Below are 25,309 nucleotides of genomic sequence, written 5' to 3'. Positions count from 1 at the left end.
AGGGGGGCACGTAGGTCATTCCTTCCTATAATCTGTTAGTGGAATAAAACTTCTAGGAATCATAATTTTTAGGAAAACTTGACAGCAATAGTAAATTATGTCAGAGTGACACGGACATACATAGCTGTGGGGAAACGCGTGTTTGACGGTGTTAAAGGGGTTATCCGACTTAAATAAATCTATTGTAATTGCTTTTATTGTAGACCAGTGAATGATTCTTAAAATCACTTACATCACCTATCTATCACTATTTGGCCAGTTCAGTTCTGGGTCATGTGACCCCTGACGTCAGCAAGCCTGCTCTACTGATGACGTTTCGTTTACAGCCTTCTCCCTGCTTGAGGCAGTGGCCAGGCTGTGTAAACGAAACGTCAGAGCCTCTGGTGCCCTCCCCCCTCCAGCTCTCCTCGCTGCCTCGGCTCTGGTGCCCTCCCCCCTCCAGCTCTCCTCACTGCCGCGGCTCTGGTGCCCGCCCCCTCCAGCTCTCTTCACTGCCTCGGCTCTGGTGCCCTCCCCCCTCCAGCTCTCCTCCTGCCTCGGCTCTGGTGCCCTCCCCCCTCCAGCTCTCCTCACTGCCTCGGCTCTGGTGCCCGCCCCCCTCCAGCTCTCTTCACTGCCTCGGCTCTGGTGCCCGCCCCCCTCCAGCTCTCCTCACTGCCTCGGCTCTGGTGCCCGCCCCCCCCAGCTCTCCTCACTCTCTCACTGCCTCGGCTCTGGTGCCCTCCCCCCCCCCCCTCCAGCTCTCCCCCGGCCTGGTGCCCCCCCAGCTCTCACTGCCTCGGCTCTGGTGCCCTCCCCCCTCCAGCTCTCCTCACTGCCTCGGCTCTGGTGCCCTCCCCCCTCCAGCTCTCCTCACTGCCTCGGCTCTGGTGCCCTCCCCCCTCCAGCTCTCCTCACTGCCTCGGCTCTGGTGCCCTCCCCCTCCAGCTCTCCTCACTGCCTCGGCTCTGGTGCCCTCCCCCCTCCAGCTCTCCTCACTGCCTCGGCTCTGGTATGCGATCTCTCATGTGCAGTACAGACCAGAGCCGAGGTGATCTCTTCTCCGGCAGCAGGGTATGTCATTCCCTCCTGCATTCACTGGGGCTAGAGGTGGCAGTTTGTAAACGTTCCCCTCTGCGTCTGAGGATCGTTATTACAGCCCTGGCCCCCCCTCCCCCACTAGTACACATTGAACACCCCTTGGGAAATATAAATAAATAATTGGCCATCATCATCATTATTCATCTATATAAAATCCCTATCTGCCACCAATATATGTATTTATCTAAGCAATATCCATATTGAATATACAGGTCCTTCTCAAAAAATTAGCATATTGTGATAAAGTTCATTATTTTCTGTAATGTACTGATAAACATTAGACTTTCATATATTTTAGATTCATTACACACCAACTGAAGTAGTTCAAGCCTTTTATTGTTTTAATATTGATGATTTTGGCTACAGCTCATGAAAACCCAAATTCTATCTCAAAAATTAGCATATCATGAAAAGGTTCTCTAAACGAGCTATTAACCTAATCATCTGAATCACTAATTAACTCTAAACACCTGCAAAAGATTCCTGAGGCTTTTAAAAACTCCCAGCCTGGTTCATTACTCAAAACCGCAATCATGGGTAAGACTGCCGACCTGACTGCTGTCCAGAAGGCCATCATTGACACCCTCAAGCAAGAGGGTAAGACACAGAAAGAAATTTCTGAACGAATAGGCTGTTCCCAGAGTGCTGTATCAAGGCACCTCCAGTGGGAAGTCTGTGGGAAGGAAAAAGTGTGGCAGAAACGCTGCACAACGAGAAGAGGTGACGGACCCTGAGGAAAGATTGTGGAGAAGGAACCGATTCCAGACCTTGGGGGACCTGCAGGAAGCAGTGGACTGAGTCTGGAGTAGAAACATCCCAGAGCCACCGTGTACAGGCGTGTGCAGGAAAGGGCTACAGTGCCGCATTCCCCAGGTCAAGCCACTTTTTGAACCAGAAACAGCGGCAGAAGCGCCTGACCTGGGCTACAGAGAAGCAGCACTGGACTGTTGCATGTCATTCGGAAATCAAGGTGCAGAGTCTGGAGGAAGACTGGGGAGAGGGAAATGCCAAAATGCTTGAAGTCCAGTGTCAAGTACCCACAGTCAGTGATGGTCTGGGGCGCATGTCAGCTGCTGGTGTTGGTCCACTGTGTTTTATCAAGGGCAGGGTCAATTGCAGCCGCTATCAGAGATTTTGGAGCACTTCATTCTTCATCTGCTGAAAAGCTTTATGGGAGATGAAGATTTCATTTTTCAGCACGACCTGGCACCTGCTCACAGTGCCAAAACCACTGGTAAATGGTTTACTGACATGGTATTACTGTGCGCAATTGGCCTGCCAACTCTCCTGACCTAACCCCATAGAGAATCTGTGGGATATTGGGAAGAGAAAGTTGAGAGACGCAAGACCCAACACTCTGGATGAGCTTAAGGCCGCTATCAAAGCATCCTGGGCCTCCATAACACCTCAGCAGTGCCACAGGCTGATTGCCTCCATGCCACGCCGCAGTGAAGCCTCCTGGGCCTCCATAACACCTCAGCAGTGCCACAGGCTGATTGCCTCCATGCCACGCCGCATTGAAGCCTCCTGGACCTCCATAACACCTCAGCAGTGCCACAGGCTGATTGCCTCCATGCCACGCCGCATTGAAGCCTCCTGGGCCTCCATAACACCTCAGCAGTGCCACAGGCTGATTGCCTCCATGCCACGCTGCATTGAAGCCTCCTGGGCCTCCATAACACCTCAGCAGTGCCACAGGCTGATTGCCTCCGTGCCACGCCGCATTGAAGCAGTCATTTCTGCAAAAGGATTCCCGACCAAGTATTGAGTGCAGAACTGAACATAATTATTTGAAGGTTGACTTTTTTTGTATTAAAAACACTTTTATTTTATTGGTCGGATGAAATTTGCTAATTTTTTGAGATAGGAAATTTGGGTTTTCATGAGCTGTAGCCAAAATCATCAATATTAAAACAATAAAAGGCTTGAACTACTTCAGTTGTGTGTAATGAATCTAAAATATATGAAAGTCTAATGTTTATCAGCACATTACAGAAAATAATGAACTTTATCACAATATGCTAATTTTTTGAGAAGGACCTGTATATTTGAATAATATAGATATTGCTTAGATACAGATAATGCTAATGATATTTTCACACTAGCGGCAGGACGTATCCGACAGGCTGTTCACCCTGTCGGATCCGCCCTGCCGCTATTTGCCCGTGCCGCTGGACGGATCCGTTATTGCAATGCATTTCTAGACGGATCCGCAACTGGATCCGTCTACAAATGCTGTCAGTTGTCACACTGATCGGCGGATCCAGCAGGCACGCAGCTCCGACGATGGAGCTGCCTTGCGGATCCGTCCTTCCGGTCTGCGCATGCACAAACCGGGAATACTGTGAAAAAGACTGACAGAGGGATCCATCCATCCGCATGACAAGTGTGTATTTTTTATTTTTTTTGCAAAGTGCAGAGCAGGGTGAGGGAAAGGTCAGGTTGTTCACGCCCAGAAATATTCATGAGGCAGAGCTCAGGCTTTGTCAGTACACGCCCCCTCAGCATGTACTTCAGCCTGTAAACACAGCAATAACACAACCATGAAAAGGTGTAATGTATGGGTTTTAACTTGATGAAATCTAGCTTAACCAAATTATATGTATATCCTGATGGATTTTAACTGTTTTTTAATTTTTTTTATTAACTCGGATAACCCCTTTAACTGGGGTAATTTATCAACTGGTGTACAGCAGAACTGGCTTAGTCGCCCATAGCAACCAATCAGATTCCAGCATTCATTTTCCAAAGGAGCTGTCAACAATGAAAGGTGGAATCTGATTGGTTGCTATGGGCGACTAAGCCAGTTCTATTGTTCACCAGTTTGATAAATGACCCCAAACGTGTTTATTATCACACCGCGCCGGCACATCTCATGCTGTATCATATTCCAAAGCTTCCAAGAATTGTCCCTGATCGGGGGCAGATGATGTTTAACCACCTCAGGACCGCCGTACGCAGGATTGCGTCCTGCCGGCGGTCCTGCTCTTCTGGGTGGACGCATATACGCGTCCTCCCGCGAGAGCCGAGATTTCCTGTGAACGCGCGCGCACAGGCGCGCGCGCTCACAGGAACGGAAGGTAAGCGAGTGGATCTCCAGCCTGCCAGCGGCGATCGCTCGCTGGCAGGCTGGAGATCCGAATTTTTTAACCCCTAACAGGTATATTAGACGCTGTTTTCATAATAGCGTCTAATATACCTCCTACCTGGTCCTCTGGTGGTCCCTTTTGTTAGGATCGACCACCAGAGGACTCAGGTAGGTCAGTACAGTCGCACCAAACACCACACTACACTACACACCCCCCCCCCGTCACTTATTAACCCCTTATAAACCCCTGATCACCCATGATCACCCCATATAAACTCCCTGATCACCCCCCTGTCATTGATCACCGCCCTGTCATTGATCACCCCCCTGTCAGGCTCCGTTCAGACGTCCGTATGATTTTTACGGATCCACGGATACATGGATCGGATCCGCAAAAAGCATACGGACGTCTGAATGGAGCCTTACAGGGGGGTGATCAATGACAGGCGGGTGATCACCCATATACACTCCTGATCACCCCCTGTCATTGATCACCCCCCTGTCATTGATCACCCCCCTGTAAGGCTCCATTCAGACGTCCGCATGATTTTTACGGATCCATGGATACATGGATCGGATCCGCAAAACACATGCGGACCGTCTGAATGGAGCCTTACAGGGGGTGATCAATGACAGGCGGGTGATCACCCATATACACTCCCTGATCACCCCCCTGTCATTGATAACCCCCCTGTAAGGCTCCATTCAGACGTCCGCATGTGTTTTGTGGATCCGATCCATGTATCCATGGATCCGTAAAAAATCATGCGGATGTCTGAATGGAGCCTTACAGGGGGGTGATCAGTGACAGGGGGGTGATCACCCTGATACCTGATCACCCCCTGTCATTGATAACCCCCCTGTAAGGCTCCATTCAGACGTCCGCATGGTTTGTGGATCCGATCCATGTATCCATGGATCCGTAAAAAATCATGCGGATGTCTGAATGGAGCCTTACAGGGGGGGTGATCAGTGACAGGGGGGTGATCACCCTGATCACCCCCTGTCATTGATAACCCCCCTGTAAGGCTCCATTCAGACGTCCGCATGTGTTTTGTGGATCCGATCCATGTATCCATGGATCCGTAAAAATCATGCGGATGTCTGAATGGAGCCTTACAGGGGGGGTGATCAGTGACAGGGGGGTGATCACCCTGATCACCCCCTGTCATTGATAACCCCCCTGTAAGGCTCCATTCAGACGTCCGCATGTGTTTTGTGGATCCGATCCATGTATCCATGGATCCGTAAAAAATCATGCGGATGTCTGAATGGAGCCTTACAGGGGGGGTGATCAGTGACAGGGGGGTGATCACCCTGATCACCCCCTGTCATTGATAACCCCCCTGTAAGGCTCCATTCAGACGTCCGCATGTGTTTTGTGGATCCGATCCATGTATCCATGGATCCGTAAAAAATCATGCGGATGTCTGAATGGAGCCTTACAGGGGGGGGTGATCAGTGACAGGGGGGTGATCACCTGATACCCTGATCACCCCCTGTCATTGATAACCCCCCTGTAAGGCTCCATTCAGACGTCCGCATGTGTTTTGTGGATCCGATCCATGTATCCATGGATCCGTAAAAAATCATGCGGATGTCTGAATGGAGCCTTACAGGGGGGTGATCAGTGACAGGGGGGTGATCACCCTGATCACCCCCTGTCATTGATAACCCCCCTGTAAGGCTCCATTCAGACGTCCGCATGTGTTTTGTGGATCCGATCCATGTATCCATGGATCCGTAAAAAATCATGCGGATGTCTGAATGGAGCCTTACAGGGGGGGTGATCAGTGACAGGGGGGTGATCACCCTGATCACCCTGATCACCCCTGTCATTGATAACCCCCTGTAAGGCTCCATTCAGACGTCCGCATGTGTTTTGTGGATCCGATCCATGTATCCATGGATCCGTAAAAAATCATGCGGATGTCTGAATGGAGCCTTACAGGGGGGGTGATCAGTGACAGGGGGGTGATCACCCTGATACCCTGATCACCCCCTGTCATTGATAACCCCCCTGTAAGGCTCCATTCAGACGTCCGCATGTGTTTGTGGATCCGATCCATGTATCCATGGATCCGTAAAAAATCATGCGGATGTCTGAATGGAGCCTTACAGGGGGGGTGATCAGTGACAGGGGGGTGATCACCCTGATCACCCTGATCACCCCCTGTCATTGATAACCCCCCTGTAAGGCTCCATTCAGACGTCCGCATGTGTTTTGTGGATCCGATCCATGTATCCATGGATCCGTAAAAAATCATGCGGATGTCTGAATGGAGCCTTACAGGGGGGGTGATCAGTGACAGGGGGGTGATCACCCTGATCACCCTGATCACCCCCTGTCATTGATAACCCCCCTGTAAGGCTCCATTCAGACGTCCGCATGTGTTTTGTGGATCCGATCCATGTATCCATGGATCCGTAAAAAATCATGCGGATGTCTGAATGGAGCCTTACAGGGGGGGTGATCAGTGACAGGGGGGTGATCACCCTGATCACCCTGATCACCCCCTGTCATTGATAACCCCCCTGTAAGGCTCCATTCAGACGTCCGCATGCGTTTTGTGGATCCGATCCATGTATCCATGGATCCGTAAAAAATCATGCGGATGTCTGAATGGAGCCTTACAGGGGGGGTGATCAGTGACAGGGGGGTGATCACCCTGATCACCCTGATCACCCCCTGTCATTGATAACCCCCCTGTAAGGCTCCATTCAGACGTCCGCATGTGTTTTGTGGATCCGATCCATGTATCCATGGATCCGTAAAAAATCATGCGGATGTCTGAATGGAGCCTTACAGGGGGGGTGATCAGTGACAGGGGGGTGATCACCCTGATCACCCCCTGTCATTGATAACCCCCCCTGTAAGGCTCCATTCAGACGTCCGCATGTGTTTTGTGGATCCGATCCATGTATCCATGGATCCGTAAAAATCATGCGGATGTCTGAATGGAGCCTTACAGGGGGGGTGATCAGTGACAGGGGGGTGATCACCCTGATCACCCCCTGTCATTGATAACCCCCCTGTAAGGCTCCATTCAGACGTCCGCATGTGTTTTGTGGATCCGATCCATGTATCCATGGATCCGTAAAAAATCATGCGGATGTCTGAATGGAGCCTTACAGGGGGGGTGATCAGTGACAGGGGGGTGATCACCCTGATCACCCCCCTGTCATTGATAACCCCCCTGTAAGGCTCCATTCAGACGTCCGCATGTGTTTTGTGGATCCGATCCATGTATCCATGGATCCGTAAAAAATCATGCGGATGTCTGAATGGAGCCTTACAGGGGGGTGATCAGTGACAGGGGGGTGATCACCCTGATCACCCCCTGTCATTGATAACCCCCCTGTAAGGCTCCATTCAGACGTCCGCATGTGTTTTGTGGATCCGATCCATGTATCCATGGATCCGTAAAAAATCATGCGGATGTCTGAATGGAGCCTTACAGGGGGGGTGATCAGTGACAGGGGGGTGATCACCCTGATCACCCTGATCACCCCTGTCATTGATAACCCCCTGTAAGGCTCCATTCAGACGTCCGCATGTGTTTTGTGGATCCGATCCATGTATCCATGGATCCGTAAAAAATCATGCGGATGTCTGAATGGAGCCTTACAGGGGGGGTGATCAGTGACAGGGGGGTGATCACCCTGATCACCCTGATCACCCCCTGTCATTGATAACCCCCCTGTAAGGCTCCATTCAGACGTCCGCATGTGTTTTGTGGATCCGATCCATGTATCCATGGATCCGTAAAAAATCATGCGGATGTCTGAATGGAGCCTTACAGGGGGGGTGATCAGTGACAGGGGGGTGATCACCCTGATCACCCCCTGTCATTGATAACCCCCCTGTAAGGCTCCATTCAGACGTCCGCATGTGTTTTGTGGATCCGATCCATGTATCCATGGATCCGTAAAAATCATGCGGATGTCTGAATGGAGCCTTACAGGGGGGGTGATCAGTGACAGGGGGGTGATCACCCTGATTACCCTGATCACCCCCTGTCATTGATAACCCCCCTGTAAGGCTCCATTCAGACGTCCGCATGCGTTTTGTGGATCCGATCCATGTATCCATGGATCCGTAAAAAATCATGCGGATGTCTGAATGGAGCCTTACAGGGGGGGTGATCAGTGACAGGGGGGTGATCACCCTGATTACCCTGATCACCCCCTGTCATTGATAACCCCCCTGTAAGGCTCCATTCAGACGTCCGCATGTGTTTTGTGGATCCGATCCATGTATCCATGGATCCGTAAAAAATCATGCGGATGTCTGAATGGAGCCTTACAGGGGGGGTGATCAGTGACAGGGGGGTGATCACCCTGATTACCCTGATCACCCCCTGTCATTGATAACCCCCCTGTAAGGCTCCATTCAGACGTCCGCATGTGTTTTGTGGATCCGATCCATGTATCCATGGATCCGTAAAAAATCATGCGGATGTCTGAATGGAGCCTTACAGGGGGGGTGATCAGTGACAGGGGGGGTGATCACCCTGATCACCCTGATCACCCCCTGTCATTGATAACCCCCCTGTAAGGCTCCATTCAGACGTCCGCATGTGTTTTGTGGATCCGATCCATGTATCCATGGATCCGTAAAAAATCATGCGGATGTCTGAATGGAGCCTTACAGGGGGGGTGATCAGTGACAGGGGGGTGATCACCCTGATCACCCTGATCACCCCCTGTCATTGATAACCCCCCCTGTAAGGCTCCATTCAGACGTCCGCATGTGTTTTGTGGATCCGATCCATGTATCCATGGATCCGTAAAAAATCATGCGGATGTCTGAATGGAGCCTTACAGGGGGGGTGATCAGTGACAGGGGGGTGATCACCCTGATCACCCCCTGTCATTGATAACCCCCCTGTAAGGCTCCATTCAGACGTCCGCATGTGTTTTGTGGATCCGATCCATGTATCCATGGATCCGTAAAAAATCATGCGGATGTCTGAATGGAGCCTTACAGGGGGGGTGATCAGTGACAGGGGGGTGATCACCCTGATCACCCTGATCACCCCCTGTCATTGATAACCCCCCTGTAAGGCTCCATTCAGACGTCCGCATGTGTTTTGTGGATCCGATCCATGTATCCATGGATCCGTAAAAATCATGCGGATGTCTGAATGGAGCCTTACAGGGGGGGTGATCAGTGACAGGGGGTGATCACCCTGATTACCCTGATCACCCCCTGTCATTGATAACCCCCCTGTAAGGCTCCATTCAGACGTCCGCATGTGTTTTGTGGATCCGATCCATGTATCCATGGATCCGTAAAAAATCATGCGGATGTCTGAATGGAGCCTTACAGGGGGGGTGATCAGTGACAGGGGGTGATCACCCTGATCACCCTGATCACCCCCTGTCATTGATAACCCCCCTGTAAGGCTCCATTCAGACGTCCGCATGTGTTTTGTGGATCCGATCCATGTATCCATGGATCCGTAAAAAATCATGCGGATGTCTGAATGGAGCCTTACAGGGGGGGTGATCAGTGACAGGGGGGTGATCACCCTGATACCCTGATCACCCCCTGTCATTGATAACCCCCCTGTAAGGCTCCATTCAGACGTCCGCATGTGTTTTGTGGATCCGATCCATGTATCCATGGATCCGTAAAAAATCATGCGGATGTCTGAATGGAGCCTTACAGGGGGGGTGATCAGTGACAGGGGGGTGATCACCCTGATCACCCTGATCACCCCCTGTCATTGATAACCCCCCTGTAAGGCTCCATTCAGACGTCCGCATGTGTTTTGTGGATCCGATCCATGTATCCATGGATCCGTAAAAAATCATGCGGATGTCTGAATGGAGCCTTACAGGGGGGGTGATCAGTGACAGGGGGGTGATCACCCTGATCACCCTGATCACCCCTGTCATTGATAACCCCCCTGTAAGGCTCCATTCAGACGTCCGCATGTGTTTTTGTGGATCCGATCCATGTATCCATGGATCCGTAAAAAATCATGCGGATGTCTGAATGGAGCCTTACAGGGGGGGTGATCAGTGACAGGGGGGTGATCACCCTGATCACCCCCTGTCATTGATAACCCCCCTGTAAGGCTCCATTCAGACGTCCGCATGTGTTTTGCGGATCCGATCCATGGATCCGTAAAAATTATACGGACGTCTGAATGGAGCCTTACCAGGGGGGTGATCAATGACAGGGGGGTGATCAGGGAGTCTATATGGGTGATCACCCCCCTGTCATTGATCACCCCCCTGTCATTGATCACCCCCCTGTCATTGATCACCCCCCCCTGTCATTGATCACCCCCCCTGGTAAGGCTCCATTCAGACATTTTTTTTGGCACAAGTTAGCGGAAATTTTTGTTTGTTTTTGTTTTTGTTTTTTCTTACAAAGTCTCATATTCTACTAACTTGTGTCAAAAAATAAAATCTCACATGAACTCACCATACCCCTCACGGAATCCAAATGCGTAAACATTTTTAGACATTTATATTCCAGACTTCTTCTCACGCTTTAGGGCCCCTAAAAAGCCAGGGCAGTATAAATACCCCACATGTGACCCCATTTCGGAAAGAAGACACCCCAAGGTATTCGCTGAGGGGCATATTGAGTCCATGAAAGATTGAAATTTTTGTCCTAAGTTAGCGGAAAGTGAGACTTTGTGAGAAAAAAACCAAAAAAATCAATTATCCGCTAACTTATGCAAAAAAATAAAAAATTCTAGGAACTCGCCAGGCCCCTCATTGAATACCTTGGGGTGTCTTCTTTCCAAAGTGGGGTCACATGTGGGGTATTTATACTGCCCTGGCTTTTTAGGGGCCCGAAAGTGTGAGAAGAAGTCTGGGATCCAAATGTCTAAAAATGCCCTCCTAAAAGGAATTTGGGCCCCTTTGCGCATCTAGGCTGCAAAAAAGTGTCACACATCTGGTATCGCCGTACTCAGGAGAAGTTGGGGAATGTGTTTTGGGGTGTCATTTTACATATACCCATGCTGGGTGAGAAAAATATCTTGGTCAAATGCCAACTTTGTATAAAAAAATGGGAAAAGTTGTCTTTTGCCAAGATATTTCTCTCACCCAGCATGGGTATATGTAAAATGGACACCCCAAAACACATTCCCCAACTTCTCCTGAGTACGGCGATACCAGATGTGTCACACTTTTTTGCTGCCAAGGTGGGCAAAGGGGCACATATTCCAAAGTGCACCTTTCGGATTTGCAGGCCATTTTTTACACATTTTGATTGCAAAGGTACTTCTCACACATTTGGGCCCCTAAATTGCCAGGGCAGTATAACTACGCCACAAGTGACCCCATTTTGGAAAGAAGACACCCCAAGGTATTCCGTGAGGGGCATGGCGAGTTCCTAGAATTTTTTATTTTTTGTCGCAAGTTAGTGGAATATGAGACTTTGTAAGGAAAAAAGAGAAAAAAAAATCATCATTTTCCGCTAACTTGTGACAAAAAATAAAAAATTCTAGGAACTCGCCATGCCCCTCACGGAATACCTTGGGGTGTCTTCTTTCCAAAATGGGGTCACTTGTGGCGTAGTTATACTGCCCTGGCAATTTAGGGGCCCAAATGTGTGAGAAGTACCTTGCAATCAAAATGTGTAAAAAATGGCCTGCAAAATCTGAAAGGTGCACTTTGGAATATGTGCCCCTTTGCCCACCTTGGCAGCAAAAAAGTGTGACACATCTGGTATCGCCGTACTCAGGAGAAGTTGGGGAATGTGTTTTGGGGTGTCATTTTACATATACCCATGCTGGATGAGAGAAATATCTTGGCAAAAGACAACTTTTCCCATTTTTTTATACAAAGTTGGCATTTGACCAAGATATTTTTCTCACCCAGCATGGGTATATGTAAAATGACACCCCAAAACACATTCCCCAACTTCTCCTGAGTACGGCGATACCAGATGTGTCACACTTTTTTGCTGCCAAGGTGGGCAAAGGGGCACATATTCCAAAGTGCACCTTTTGGATTTCACCGGTCATTTTTTACACATTTTGATTGCAAAGTTCTTCTCACACATTTGGGCCCCTAAATTGCCAGGGCAGTATAACTACCCCACAAGTGACCCCATTTTGGAAAGAAGACACCCCAAGGTATTCCGTGAGGGGCATGGCGAGTTCCTAGAATTTTTATTTTTTGTCGCAAGTTAGTGGAATATGAGACTTTGTAAGAAAAAATAAATAAATAAAATCATCATCATTTTCCGCTAACTTGTGACAAAAAATAAAAAGTTCTATGAACTCACTATGCCCATCAGCGAATACCTTAGGGTGTCTACTTTCCGAAATGGGGTCATTTGTGGGGGTTTTCTACTGTTTGGGCATTGTAGAACCTCAGGAATCATGACAGGTGCTCAGAAAGTCAGAGCTGTTTCAAAAAGCGGAAATTCACATTTTTGTACCATAGTTTGTAAATGCTATAACTTTTACCCAAACCATTTTTTTTTTTGCCCAAACATTTTTTTTTTATCAAAGACATGTAGAACAATAAATTTGGCGAAAAATGTATATATGGATGTCGTTTTTTTTGCAAAATTTTACAGCTGAAAGTGAAAAATGTCATTTTTTTGCAAAAAAATCGTTACATTTTGATTAATAACAAAAAAAGTAAAAATGTCAGCAGCAATGAAATACCACCAAATGAAAGCTCCATTAGTGAGAAGAAAAGGTTGTAAAATTCATTTGGGTGGTAAGTTGCATGACCGAGCGATAAACGGTGAAAGGAGTGTAGTGCCGAAGTGTAAAAAGTGCTCTGGTCATGAAGGGGGTTTCACCTAGCGGGGCTGAAGTGGTTAAAAACACCCGGTGTTTTGCCTGCCAGACAAACCCAAAGCTTTTCACTTCTGACAAATCCAGTAAAAAGTCATACACCACCATCTTACTGCACATCGGCATGAGGGAGGAAGAAGAGGGACCATGACCCTGAGAGGACGTGGACAGTCTACAGTCACAATCAAGCTTCTGTTCTAGTGTGAGGTAGAGATGTACCGAACTATTCGCTGGCGAACAATTCCCGGCGAACATAGCTTGTTCGCGTTCGCTGCTGCGGGCAAACATAATGCGATGTTCGGTCCGCCCCCTACCCGTCATCATTGAGCAAACTTTGACCCTGAACCTCACAGTCAGCAGACACATTCCAGCCAATCAGCAGCAGACCCTCCCTCCCAGACCCTCCCACCTCCTGGACAGCATCCATTTTAGATTCATTCGGAAGCTGCATTCACAGTGAGAGGAGGGACAGTGCTGCTGCTGCTGCTGCTGATTCAATAGGGAAAGCGTTAGCTAGGGCAGTGTTCTGTGTCCACAGACTCATCTGATCTCTGCTGTAAGGACAGTGTCCTGACAGCACCCCAAAAAGCCCTTCTTAGGGCTGGTACATCAGTCTGCTTTTATTTATTTTTTCCTCTGTAATCTAATTGCAGTTGCTGCCAGCGTGTGTGTCAGGCTCACAGCGTATACTGTGCCCACTTGCCCAGTGCCACCACTCATATCTGGTGTCACAGTTACTTGCATTTAAAAAAATTTAAAAATTTAATTTGACTGTAATATAATAGCAGTTAGCGTCTACTCTGGCAACTTCTGCAGTGCCACCAGTGCCACTCATATCTGGTGTCACAGCAGCTTGCACGCATAGTACAACTAAACTAATCTAAAAAAAAATCCAGGCAGAGGCAGGCCACCCCGCAGGGGCCGTCGTGGTCGTGGTGCTGTGATTCCCTTTGGCCCTAGAATAATGCCCAGTGTTCAGAGGCCACGTACCCTGAACTCGAAAAGTTCTGAGGACATAGTTGACTGGCTAACCCAGGACACCCAATCTTCTACAGCTTCCGCTCTGAACCTTGACGCGCCATCCTCCTCCAGCTCAGCTTCGGGCAACTCTCAAGTTACCACTCGCCCGCCTGCCGCCACCACCAACACTAGCACCACAGCTGCTTCACTTGATCTGTCAGAGGAGTTATTTACACATCAGTTGGATGAAATTAGTGACGCAACCATTATTGCCAGAGGATGGAGATAACAGGGATATGTCTCAGTCAGGCAGCATTACACACATGGACGTACAGTGTGATGATGATGATGATGTTGTACCTGCTGCTGCTTCCTTTGCTGAAGTGTCAGATACAAGTGAAGCGTTGATGATAACGATGTGTCCATAGATGTCACGTGGGTGCCTGCTCGAAGAGAAGAAGAACAGGGGGAAAATTCAGAAGGGGAGACAGAGAGAAGGAGGAGACGAGTTGGAAGCAGGGGGAGGTCGTCGCAAGGAGCTAGTGGCACAGTCAGACAGCATGTATCGGCACCCGGGGTCAGCCAGACAGCACGCCAATCAACGCATGCTGTTGCCACCACCAGAATGCCATCATTGCAAAGCTGGGAATTTTTTTGCCACGTTACTAGACGCTCATGCGCAATGCCTGTAGGCTCATGTGTCCTTTTCAGGAGGTGACAAACCTAGTCAGTCGCACCAAAGGCACCATCAGCGACATCATCCCATTTGTTTCCTTCCTAGAGCGTGCCCTGCAAAGAGTGCTGGATCAGGCCCTAGATGAGCATGAAGAGGAAGAGTTATGGTCACCATCACCACCAGAAACAGCCTTATCAGCATCGCTTGCAGGACCTGCGGCAACGCTGGAAGAGGAGTCTGAGTAAGAGGAGTCAGAGGAGGAATGTGGCTTTGAGGAGGAGGAAGACCAACCACAGCAGGCATCCCATGGTGCTCGTTGTCACCTATCTGGTACCCGTGGTGTTGTACGTGGCTGGGGGGAAGAACAGACCTTCAGTGAAATCAGTGAGGACGAGGAACGGGACATGAGTAGCTCGGCATCCAACCTTGTGCAAATGAGGTCTTTCATGCTGTCATGCCTGTTGAGGGACCCTTGTATAAAAAGGAAGAAGTAGAACGACCTGTACTGGGTGGCCACGCTACTAGACCCCCTGTGTAAGCAGAAAGTGCCTGAAATGTTAAAGAATTACCGGAAGTCGGAAAGGATGCAGCAGTTCCAAACAAAATTAAAAAGTATGCTTTACACAGCGTATAAGGATTATGTCTCAGCACAACGGTAATCTAACGTGGGAAGAGGTGAAAGTAATCCTCCTCCTACCACGACCACGCTGGCAAGGACAGGACGCTTTACAAATGTGTTGTTGATGGAGGACATGTAGAGCTTTTTAAGTCCTACGCATCGCCACAGCCCTTCGGGATCCACCCTCAGAGAACGACTCGACCGACAGGTGGCAGACTACCTCGCCTTAACTTCAGATATCGACACTCTGAGGAGCGATGAACCCATTGACTACTGGGTGTGCAGGCTTGACCTGTGGCCTGAGCTATCCCAATTTGCGATAGAACTTCTGGCCTGCCCCGCTTCAAGTGTCCTGTCAAAAAGGACCTTCAGTGCAGCAGGAGGTATTCCCCTTCGTGATCATTACCTTGTGGTGAAAAGGCTTGCGTATCACAATGAAGCGATCACCTCTATGAGTGTGTTGGCAATGGCAATGTTGGCACATCCCAGATGATATGGTCGTTGCTTCATTGTGAACAGACCAAAAGCGATCGGCTGGATAATTTTGCATAGAAAAAACATTAATTTTCTTTGTGATCATCTAAGGCGATCATTAAAGTCTACTAGGCCAACAATGGGCCCACACTGCAGATTCATTGTTTTCTGGGTCACTTAACTGTCACTGAACTACCTCAGCACGACCATAGGCTTTGAAAAAACCCCATTGCCTGCAATCTCCCAAACATGCGCACGAGCACAGTCATCACTACACCAAGATTGACGCATAGAGGAATAAAATTTATGTCATGAGTGTGTCAACTATTGACAACTCTTTGTGGTTGTCTAAAATCTATTCCATACACGTCCCCTGATAGTGGAGGTAACAGGGATTAAACTGATAGGAATAGTACTACTTAAACACACCATTCATTTCTGGTGGCACAGTACATTGCAAGCCATAAGCGCAGTGCCCCAAATTGGAAGTAAGAGGACCGACCTAGCATCTTTTTCCATCTCCCGGTTCCTAGAATCTATTCCACACACCGGCCCCTGATAGGGGATAAAACAGAGATTAAACTGGTAAGAACAGATTTTTTCAATTAAAAAAAAAGAGGACAGTCTCTGCGGAGCTGGGTATTTTTTGGCCGCGTTACTGAACGCTCATGCACAATGGCTGTAGGCTCATGCGTACTTTTGCGGAGGTGACAAACCTGGTCAGTCAAACCCAAGGCAACATCATCGACCTCATCCCATATGCGTTTTTTCTGGAGCATGCCCTGCGAAGAGTGCTGGATCAGGCCATAGATGAGCATGAAGAGGAAGAGTTGTGGTCACCATCACCACCAGAAGCAGCCTTGTTGTCATTGATTGCTGGACCTGCGGCAACGCAGAGAGAGGTGTCTGAAGAAGAGGAGTCAGAGGAGGAAGGTGGCTTTGAGGACATGGAAGACCAACCACAGCAGGCGTCCCAGGGGCTTGTTATCACCTTTCAGGGACCCTCGGTGTTGTAGGTGGCAGGGTGGAAGAAGAGACCTTCAATGACGTTAGTGAGGACAAGGAACAGGACCTGGCTAGCTTGGTATGCAACCTTGTACAAATGGGGAGTTTGCGGTTGTGCAAATGGACTCTTTGCGGTTGTTTGCGGTGCGTTAAACGGGGAGTGGACTGTGGACTGTGAAGCGGGCGTAACCCTTGCACTACCTGATCGATACAACATCATACCTGATCGTATACACACACTGGATGTTTTAAAGCACGTTATTCGAAACAATTTAGGATTGTTAGGTGATTTATGCCCTTTATGGATTAAAACCCGACTCTGCGTCAACTACGCAATTTGCCATGGGAGTTTTGCCAAGGATCCCCCTCCGGCATGCCACAGTCCAGATGTTAGTCCCCTTGAAACAACTTTTCCATCACTATTGTGGCCAGAAAGAGTCCCTGTGGGTTTGAAAATTCGCCTGCTTATTGAAGTCTATGGTGGTTCGCCCGGTTCGCCGGTTCGCGTACATTTGCGAAAATTCGCGTTTGCCGTTGGCGAATGGAAAATTTTATGTTCGCGACATCTCTAGTGTAAGGGACAGAAGAAAAATTGTGTAGAATATGGAAAGAGAGGGAAACCTTTCAAAATGAACCAAGCCTAGATTCGGGAGGACTGTCACACTCCTGCAGCTGTGCCTGATGAATAAATCTGGCCTTGCTGACGGTGCCCCATCTTGCCACCGTTGCTGCCTTCCTGCCTACCATCATGTGGCCTGCCTACCGTTATGTATAACAGATAAGATAAAGGTTTACTAAACAAGGTATAAATGTGCTAATGCAATAACTAATGACTTTGCTTGGTTCCAATCCTGGAGGAGCGACAGTACAAGGTCAGGACAATAAGTCCTAAAAGCTGCACCACAGATCAGCAGATAAGAACTTCTACTTGGTGTGGTACACCCCCAATGGTGGGAGATACCTGACCGCAGGTCTACTCTCTACAACACAATCGAGAACAAGATCATAGACCGGTGGTCATCCTGCACAGGTCACTATGATGAGGTGAGTTCAGGTGGGCTGAGCAGCTGTCGGTCCAGGAAATGCAACAGTCACGTGGACTTATAGAAAAGACTATTGTGTGTTTCAGCAACAAGCATTCCATTCAAGACGACACAACATGTGAACACAACCTTAGGGCTCATGTACACGAATGTTCAGTGTATTGTGGTTTCCGTGATCTATCTGCACCACAAGAAAATAGAATGGGTGTACATGGTCGGTGGCAACAGACGTGTGTAAGCCCTTAAGCCTCATGCACACGACCTTTGTTCGGGGACGCAAAAGATGCGGACAGCACTCGGTGTGCTGTCCGCATCCATTGCTCCGTTCCGTAGCCCCGCAAAAAAATAGAACATTACGTTTTGCAGACAAGAAAAGGCATTTCTACAATGGGCCGCCTGTTCCGTTCCGCAAATTGCAAAAGGACCACGGGCGGCTTCCGTGTTTTGCGGATCCGCGTTTTGTGGACTGCAAAAAACGGAACGCTCGTGTGCATGAGGCCTTAGTGTGAGGAATCAGAAGTGAAAGAGCTCCTCACCTGATGATGATGATGATGATGGAGGGTAGTAGGTGCAGTTTTGATTCTTAGTTCCTGAAAGAAGAAAGAAACACAAACAGTGATTAGTTGCCTCCATGTGTGTGACATTAGTGACGGTCATGCACTACTGAGGCATGACCACCACTATCTGACCAGCTATGGAGGAGTAATCTGGAGGCCATTTTGTAGGCTGTATAATAATGATGCTGCATGGTGTTGGTTTGTGCAGCACCTGAGCGCCTGAAGATTCATTTACACAAATGACTGATATTGGCAGAATCTCTGGGCTGAGGGGTTTACTAAATGCACATGATCTAATGTGACATAAAATCTATCTCTGCACAGTGGTGCCCATTAACTAATACCAATATAGTTACAGGGCTGTGTACCCCGTATTCCGCAGGAAGCTGTGTGGTGACTGAGGAGTATGATGAAGTCACTGAACTGCACTCAGTAAGGCCACTTTAGTCCTGAGGCCTCCAAGAAGCCCACTATGATGTTGTTGAGTGTTTCTGGGCGCTGCTCTCTCCTTCTGTCCGGTGCCACCCTAAATGTATTGGCCAAAATCCAGCTTCTTAAAGAGCCAGAGCTAATGTCTGGATGTCCCAGGATTTATTAGGGTCTTCCTCCCTCCATTCTGGGCCTGAACAATACAGTCCATTAGGTCCGCCAAGACTGATTCAGCTTTGTTTCGACATAAACAACCCGGCTCGTTTTCTGAGCTTCGCTGACTCTTTACAAACATTTTTGTTGATAAGTTCAGGACATGCAAACCCGCTCAACAAAATCACCCCAAACCCACCTTAGAAAGCCCAATTTTATAAGCCCATTCATTTTCAGCGTGAATTTGCCTAAAGTGTATTTGAAGATTAAGGACATTCTCTCTAAATTTGACAATTAAGCTCATATAGCTATCCGCTGACCATTCTGACCTCTGCCTGATCTCTACTAAAAACTGTGCCTGAAATGTAAAGTAATGTCACCAATGCAATATGTAAAGCTGTAAATTCCTATTAACAGGCTGGTAACCACCACTTCACACCAGTCATCACTAGATGGTGCTGGTACGTTCTCCTCTAAAAGGGACAGGAAGTGAGTAGTGAGAGTGAGGAGAGAGTCCGTTCAGAGTGAGAAGAGTCTGATGAAAGTTCCCCATGTAGCTACCACTTTAGCCCCTTGGCAGTGGCCAGGCTGAGGGAGGTTGGAGGAGGAATCATCAGAAGCTGTCTAGCACAGACCAGTGTAGACTTATATATAGAGCAAATCTAGTGAAGATAGCAACAGTCATAGCACCTAGTGACCAGGTGACTGGGAGAAGCCTCAAGCACCTGGACCACTACAACTAAGCACAAAGTTGTGTTTTACCACATCTATGGATCATGTGGTCAAAAGACCAAAAAATACCTTTAGGGGTCTCTAACTAATGATAAAATATGTCTTTATTCATTCATTACTAAAATCGTGATACTTAAATTCTATAAGGAACATCTAGTATTAAAACTTTCAGAATACAGTGAGATGTTGGATAGATTTGTTCTTCTCATATATGTAACTATCCACTGTTGCTTATTACTGGCAACAACTCAGGGATGTAGTTACATTGAGCATGGATTCATATAGATTCCTATCATGGTATTTCACCCATGAAAGTACTTGAAGCAGGGAATCAGTTTAGTGCCCTCATGTGTATCCAGTTGGACCAGAGATACATGTGGCTATCACTGTCTTATCATATCCCTGAAATATGGGCCGGTTGAGAATTAGTTAATTTAAATTTTTGTGTGTGCTTTGTACTATACCACTCAGTACACCAGAACTGGTGGTGACGTTTCCAAGAGAAGCGAGCGCACGGCATGCGACTAATGTGACGCACCGGCAACAGCAGCGGAGGCATGAAGCGCACAGCGTCATAGCAACCAATGACGCAGTGCGCTCCTGCTCTGAACATGAATCCAGGCCGTGTTACCACGGACCGCTCTCGGCCGCGGAACATGGCCGTGTGCATTCGGCCTTACTTGGGGATTTTTTTTACATGTGAGACCTTTTTTTTATTTTAACACTTTATTTTTATTTATTTTATTTCACACTTTTCATCCCCCATAAGGTCATACAAGACCTCTAGGGGACATTTAACTTCACTTATTTTTTTTTTTTTCACTATTGATTTCTCCTGTAACTGGGGCTGACATAGTAGCCCCAGTTACAGGGGAAATACACCCCCCAGAGAGGCTGTACAGCAGAATACTGCACTGTACAGCCTCAGTGCAGGGCTGATCGAGGTCTGTGAAAGACCCAACAGCTCCTGCACTCTCCGGCCCCGGCAGTCTGGAACACGAAGCGCATAGCATGATTAGCGTGCAGCTGCCATCTCTGAATGGACGTTCTGGACCGTCCATTCAGAGATATAGAACCACCTCCCGGATGTTTTTAGTCAACGTGCGAATCGATGGTAACATTGTTTCTCCACTCCACCCCTCCAGCTAGAAGGTTCGAGTTCAGCTAGAAACTGTATATAAGGAGAGCAGTCACAGACCCTAGTGTTCTGCAGTTATGGAACAGTGCTTAGAAGAGGAGACTCTGCCAGATACTTGAGTGACCAGAAGAAGACGCTTAGATGGGGAGTTCTGCTGCCGATAGCTCTATGCAAGTATCTCTCTTCTGGCAGTTTTTCTCAATTCAATGTGCAAGATCTGCAGGATTAAAATAGTTTGTGGTCCTGGCTACGGTGGGAAACAGAGTGGATGAACCAAGTTGGGGAGGAGTGACTTGGCTAAATGGCTGAGGTATGCCAGAAGCCATGGCCGTGTGCGAGCTAAATGAGGGACAAAAATTAATCGGGTAGGAAAGATTAATGCGGAACTCATAGAGCTAAGCTGGTGAAGGCTTTGGCAATATCGACCTGTGGGTTTGGAACGTAGTACGTAAAACAGGAATATTGCCATCTGCTAATTTTCTGGATGACGTGCGCTGGGACCCCGTGACTTGATGCTGCGGATGCCGCCCCTATGCGAAACGAATGGCCCAAAATGGCCTTGACGTCGAACCCTAGTCCGGAAGCTAAGATTCTGATGTGGTGAACAAACTGTGATGCCGTTGAGATGTTTAGAGTTTAAGGTAAAAAGAGGGCTGCCCGGCGTAGGATCTTTTGAGGTGGCTAATAGCTTTTTGAACACGGCAACCGGGCACCAGTCATTGAAGGTCTGGTAATAGCACATTTTGACTGGCGGTCCCACTTGAGAAGTTTTGGTGGAGTGGAGTGATAGGGTGCAATGCGTCTGCTGCCAGGCTAATTGATCTAAAGTTAGGCCTGCGTGTCCAGGAGAGCTGGTGAATTCCCCAGGCTCTAAGAACCTGTAAAAACAGGGGTACATGGCTGCTTTGATCACTATTTTTTTCTATGGCCTGAAAGGATCATTGTCTAGGGAGGTGGAAAAGGCCCTGAACATTGCCCCGGTTTCCTGCGGGACTCTGTCTTGCTGCTGTTCTTTTGAATCCCTCTCAGGGTGGATTTTATGGCTTGAGACGAAAATATGACAGGCTTGCTGGGTGATCTAAAGTGAAAAAATGTTGTACCCCTGCCAGGTATAATTTGATGGTATTGAATGATAGGTGAAGGTCTGTGTGACAATAAGCTAGGAATGCCATGACATAAGTTGTCCAATTGTTCTTGTGGATGTCTGAGGGAGAATTGTATGAAGGTTTCCCACCCTGTCTTGTAGTTCCTGGCTGTATTGAGGGATAAGGAGTTATGGATGAGTGACTTAGCCGTTCTGACATGCTTACTTAATCCATCGTCAGTGTCTCGAGGGTGTGTGGAGGGATCCCTGATGGATCTGCGTCTGGCATTACCTGAAAGAAGACAGGGAAGTTGAAACGGGAGAGGGCATCGGCCGCCGTGTTTGCTAAACCCTGTATGAACCTACATGAGAAATGAAAATTATACTGTAACGCAAGACACACTAGTCTGCGGACAAAAGGCATGATTTTTGGAGAAGAGGAACGGCCTTTGCTGAGGATTTCTATGACTGCCTGATTGTCTGTGACGAAGATGACTGGCTTATTCCTCGAAATCTCCCCCCAGATCTGGGCAGCTGCGACGATGGGATAGATTTCTAGAAGTGGAGAGGATTTGATGGAACTCTGAACGGAAGAAATCTGAGGCGGCCAAGGACCCACGAACCAGTGGTTGTTAAATATGGCTGCAAACCATTTTGAAGCTGCTGCGTCGGAAAAGACTGTGGGAGAATTATGGTCCCACGAAGGGACGAAGAGGGAGATGCCATTCCAGTTCGAAAGGAAATGGTGCCACATGTGTAGATCGGCCGTTGCGGCGGCATCGAGATGGATCAAAGCGTCCTGATCCAAGGCAGCAGGTAAAAGTTGCAGCAATCTGGAAATGAAAACCCGCCCCTGAGTCATGATCTTAGAGGCGAAATTTAACATTCCCAGAAGTGACTGGAGTTCAACCTTGGCGAAGGTCCTGGCCGTGAGCCGATTTCCTGATGGATCTTGGGATGTCTTGAGTTTTGTCGTCGTACAATCTGGCTTTCACATCTTACCTAGTGTTCGAAGAGGATCCCCAGGAAGGTTATTACTGAGAGGACCTTCAACTTTGTTGCCGGGGTAACGGGACATTTAGTTTCGGAAAAATATGTCGAGAAGTCCCTGGGAGCTGATTGGGTGCTGGATCTGATGTGTATCGATCACAGGAAGTCATCAAAGTAGTGGATGACCCTGGAGCAATCCTCCGTGATGACCAAGACCCAGTGGAGAGCCTATGGCGAATTGATCAAACAGCCAGGGCTGCTCTTTGGGTATCCAAAAGTCAATCTGTCTGCAAAATAGTACAGTGTCCCTCCACTTGATGCCATAGAAACGTCCATAATTGAGGTGAAACTGGAAGAAGTTTAAAGGCGTCGGCAATGTCTGCCTTGGAAAGCCAAGTGCCTGAGTCCCAGCTGGAGAATCAACTCGAATGGCTTCATCCAAGGAAGAGTACTGCATGGAGAAGTCCTCAGAAGGATATGAGCAGAATTTAACTAGGTGTGCTGGAAGCATGAGGAGCAGAAGGTCGAATATCAGCCTTTTTTATTTAAACTTTTTTGGGACCAGACCAATAGGGTTGACCCTCCAGATGTCAAAGGGAGGGACTGCAAATGGACCCAGGAGAAAACCCTTGCTGATCTCGGACTGGATGAGGATGTCCACTGATTCTGGATCTGCCAAGGCGGAACGGAGATTGGAGCCTTCCCAATGTTGTCTGCGGGGAGGAAACTAGCCCTGTGTGGAACCCCTGGAACCAGAAATCAAAAACTGACTACGAATGTGGGTCGTGATGATGCAGAAGGAGGGCGGCTAGTAGATCGATGTTGACTCCAGCTAGTCATAGATGTATATACGATCTTTGCGGACAAGACGACTGGGGATGGGCCCTGAAACAAATGGAGCAAACGTGCAACGCCTTGCATTTTGCTAAATAACAGTCAGAACAATTGAAATTATTGCAGACCTGACTTCTGCCCAAAAACACTATGGGCCTGCCCCATTTGTCGACGTTTTGCCCTGACTTGAAGAACCGGAAGGGATGGCAGAAGCTATACCTTGGTCCAGAGATCTTGAATTGGGATACCAGTCGGAGGAATGCGAGATGGATTGACAGGTGGCACAGGTGAGTGCTTTGAGACCCGCAAAATGCCTGCAGAACAGCTCCATGTCTAGTGTGGACCAATCCGTGATGTGCTGGAATTGGGACAGAGCAGCAGCGGTTTTGGCAGAGAACGAGCAATGATAGTCATAAAAAGCATGACCTCCATACTTGTGTCCCAAATCAGTGACCCTGTATAGGTAGGTGTCGAGTTCCTCCCTACGGTGTGTTTGCGCAGAGCATAGGATATCCCAGAATAGGCTGAAAGCCAGCACAAACTCCGGAATGGAGAGTTTTTTGTGCAACCGGGCAGCTTTGGATTTAAGAGTCACTGACACGTCTCCACATGCAATGGTCTTGTTTTCGTTGGAATCGTGGGTGGAAATCAGTATGGAAGCCAGGTTTATGTCTTTACCTGCCAAAATGTCCTTCCGGATGTTGTCAGGAACGAAGTGTGACGGGGCAATTGTAAAGGAGCTGGGGGCCCTACCTGGGGTTGGGGCATGAGTGGTGGAGGGGCCTGGAACCGGAGAAGTAGGAATGTTCGGAATTGACGGCCTGATCTCCACAACCAGCAACCTGCTCTGGATGTCAGACACTGAACTGGCAAGAGTGTTGATAGTTGAGTGAAGCTGGGCCAGCGCTGTCTGGATCGTGGACAGGGACACTTGTTCTTCCGCAGCTAAGATAGGCTCAGCAGTTAGTAGTCTGTACAACTCTGCTTTGCGAGCCGAGGCAGGATAGCGGATGCCTCTCCTAGTTAGTTCGGTCATTAGCTTTGGAATGGTCCACTGCCAAAACGAAAGATTGCTTCCATGGGCCGAGCTGGGTGATTCCGGAATGGAGCGAGTCTCTTGGCGATATCGGAAGCGTGGGACATCATGCTGTGGAATAAATGACGGAAAGTAAGGACAGCGAGTGAATCTGTGAAACCCTCTGAAAATAAATACCAAAGTGTGACAGGAAACCGTCACCAAGAAGAGGGGTAAGAGGGCTGAACCACCTGATGAGCTGGCCTAGATTACCTGAAAGAAAGGCGACATACATGATTCCGGCCAGATCCTGAATGACGAAGTAGTAAAAACCAAACTTACCTGGACTTGGCGTATAAAACCGTGGAACTGGAATGACCTGGATGGAAAGGGACCTGAGACTGGTACCTGGGGGAAATCACCTAAACGAAATTTGAACCAGACAGAACTTTGGGGTGACCCTGGAAAACATGGGGTGAGGCTTGAGAGATGCTGGAGATAAAGTAGAACCCTATGTGGATCAGGGAGCGGGAGCCCGCAAAGTCAAGGAACTTGACCGTGCCTGATACATGTGAGGCAAGAGCGCAAAACGAATAACCTGATGCGTATCAGGTGGTCAGGAACCCGTGAAGTAGCTGCGTGGCTAGTGGCA

At 48.5% G+C, this 25,309-nt stretch overlaps 1 protein-coding gene across 1 annotated transcript in view; it reads right to left on the bottom strand.

Annotated features, from left to right (window-relative positions):
* Window positions 1-17,606: 17,606 nt before the first annotated feature.
* Window positions 17,607-25,309, bottom strand: part of LOC122931324 (ecto-ADP-ribosyltransferase 5-like) — a 34,554-nt gene continuing 26,851 nt past the window's right edge. Inside the window, exons 4-5 of the mRNA XM_044285389.1 lie at window positions 18,262-18,315; window positions 17,607-17,662 (exon numbers count right to left, since the gene is read on the bottom strand). Coding sequence (XP_044141324.1) covers window positions 17,607-17,662; window positions 18,262-18,315 — 110 coding nt within the window. The remainder of the gene's footprint in view (window positions 17,663-18,261; window positions 18,316-25,309) is intronic.

Source organism: Bufo gargarizans, chromosome 3 (genome assembly GCF_014858855.1).
Source record: "Bufo gargarizans isolate SCDJY-AF-19 chromosome 3, ASM1485885v1, whole genome shotgun sequence".
In the NCBI taxonomy this organism is placed as follows: domain Eukaryota; kingdom Metazoa; phylum Chordata; class Amphibia; order Anura; family Bufonidae; genus Bufo; species Bufo gargarizans.
Note: the sequence above shows the minus strand (reverse complement) of the source record. Positions and strands in the feature narration are given on the sequence as shown.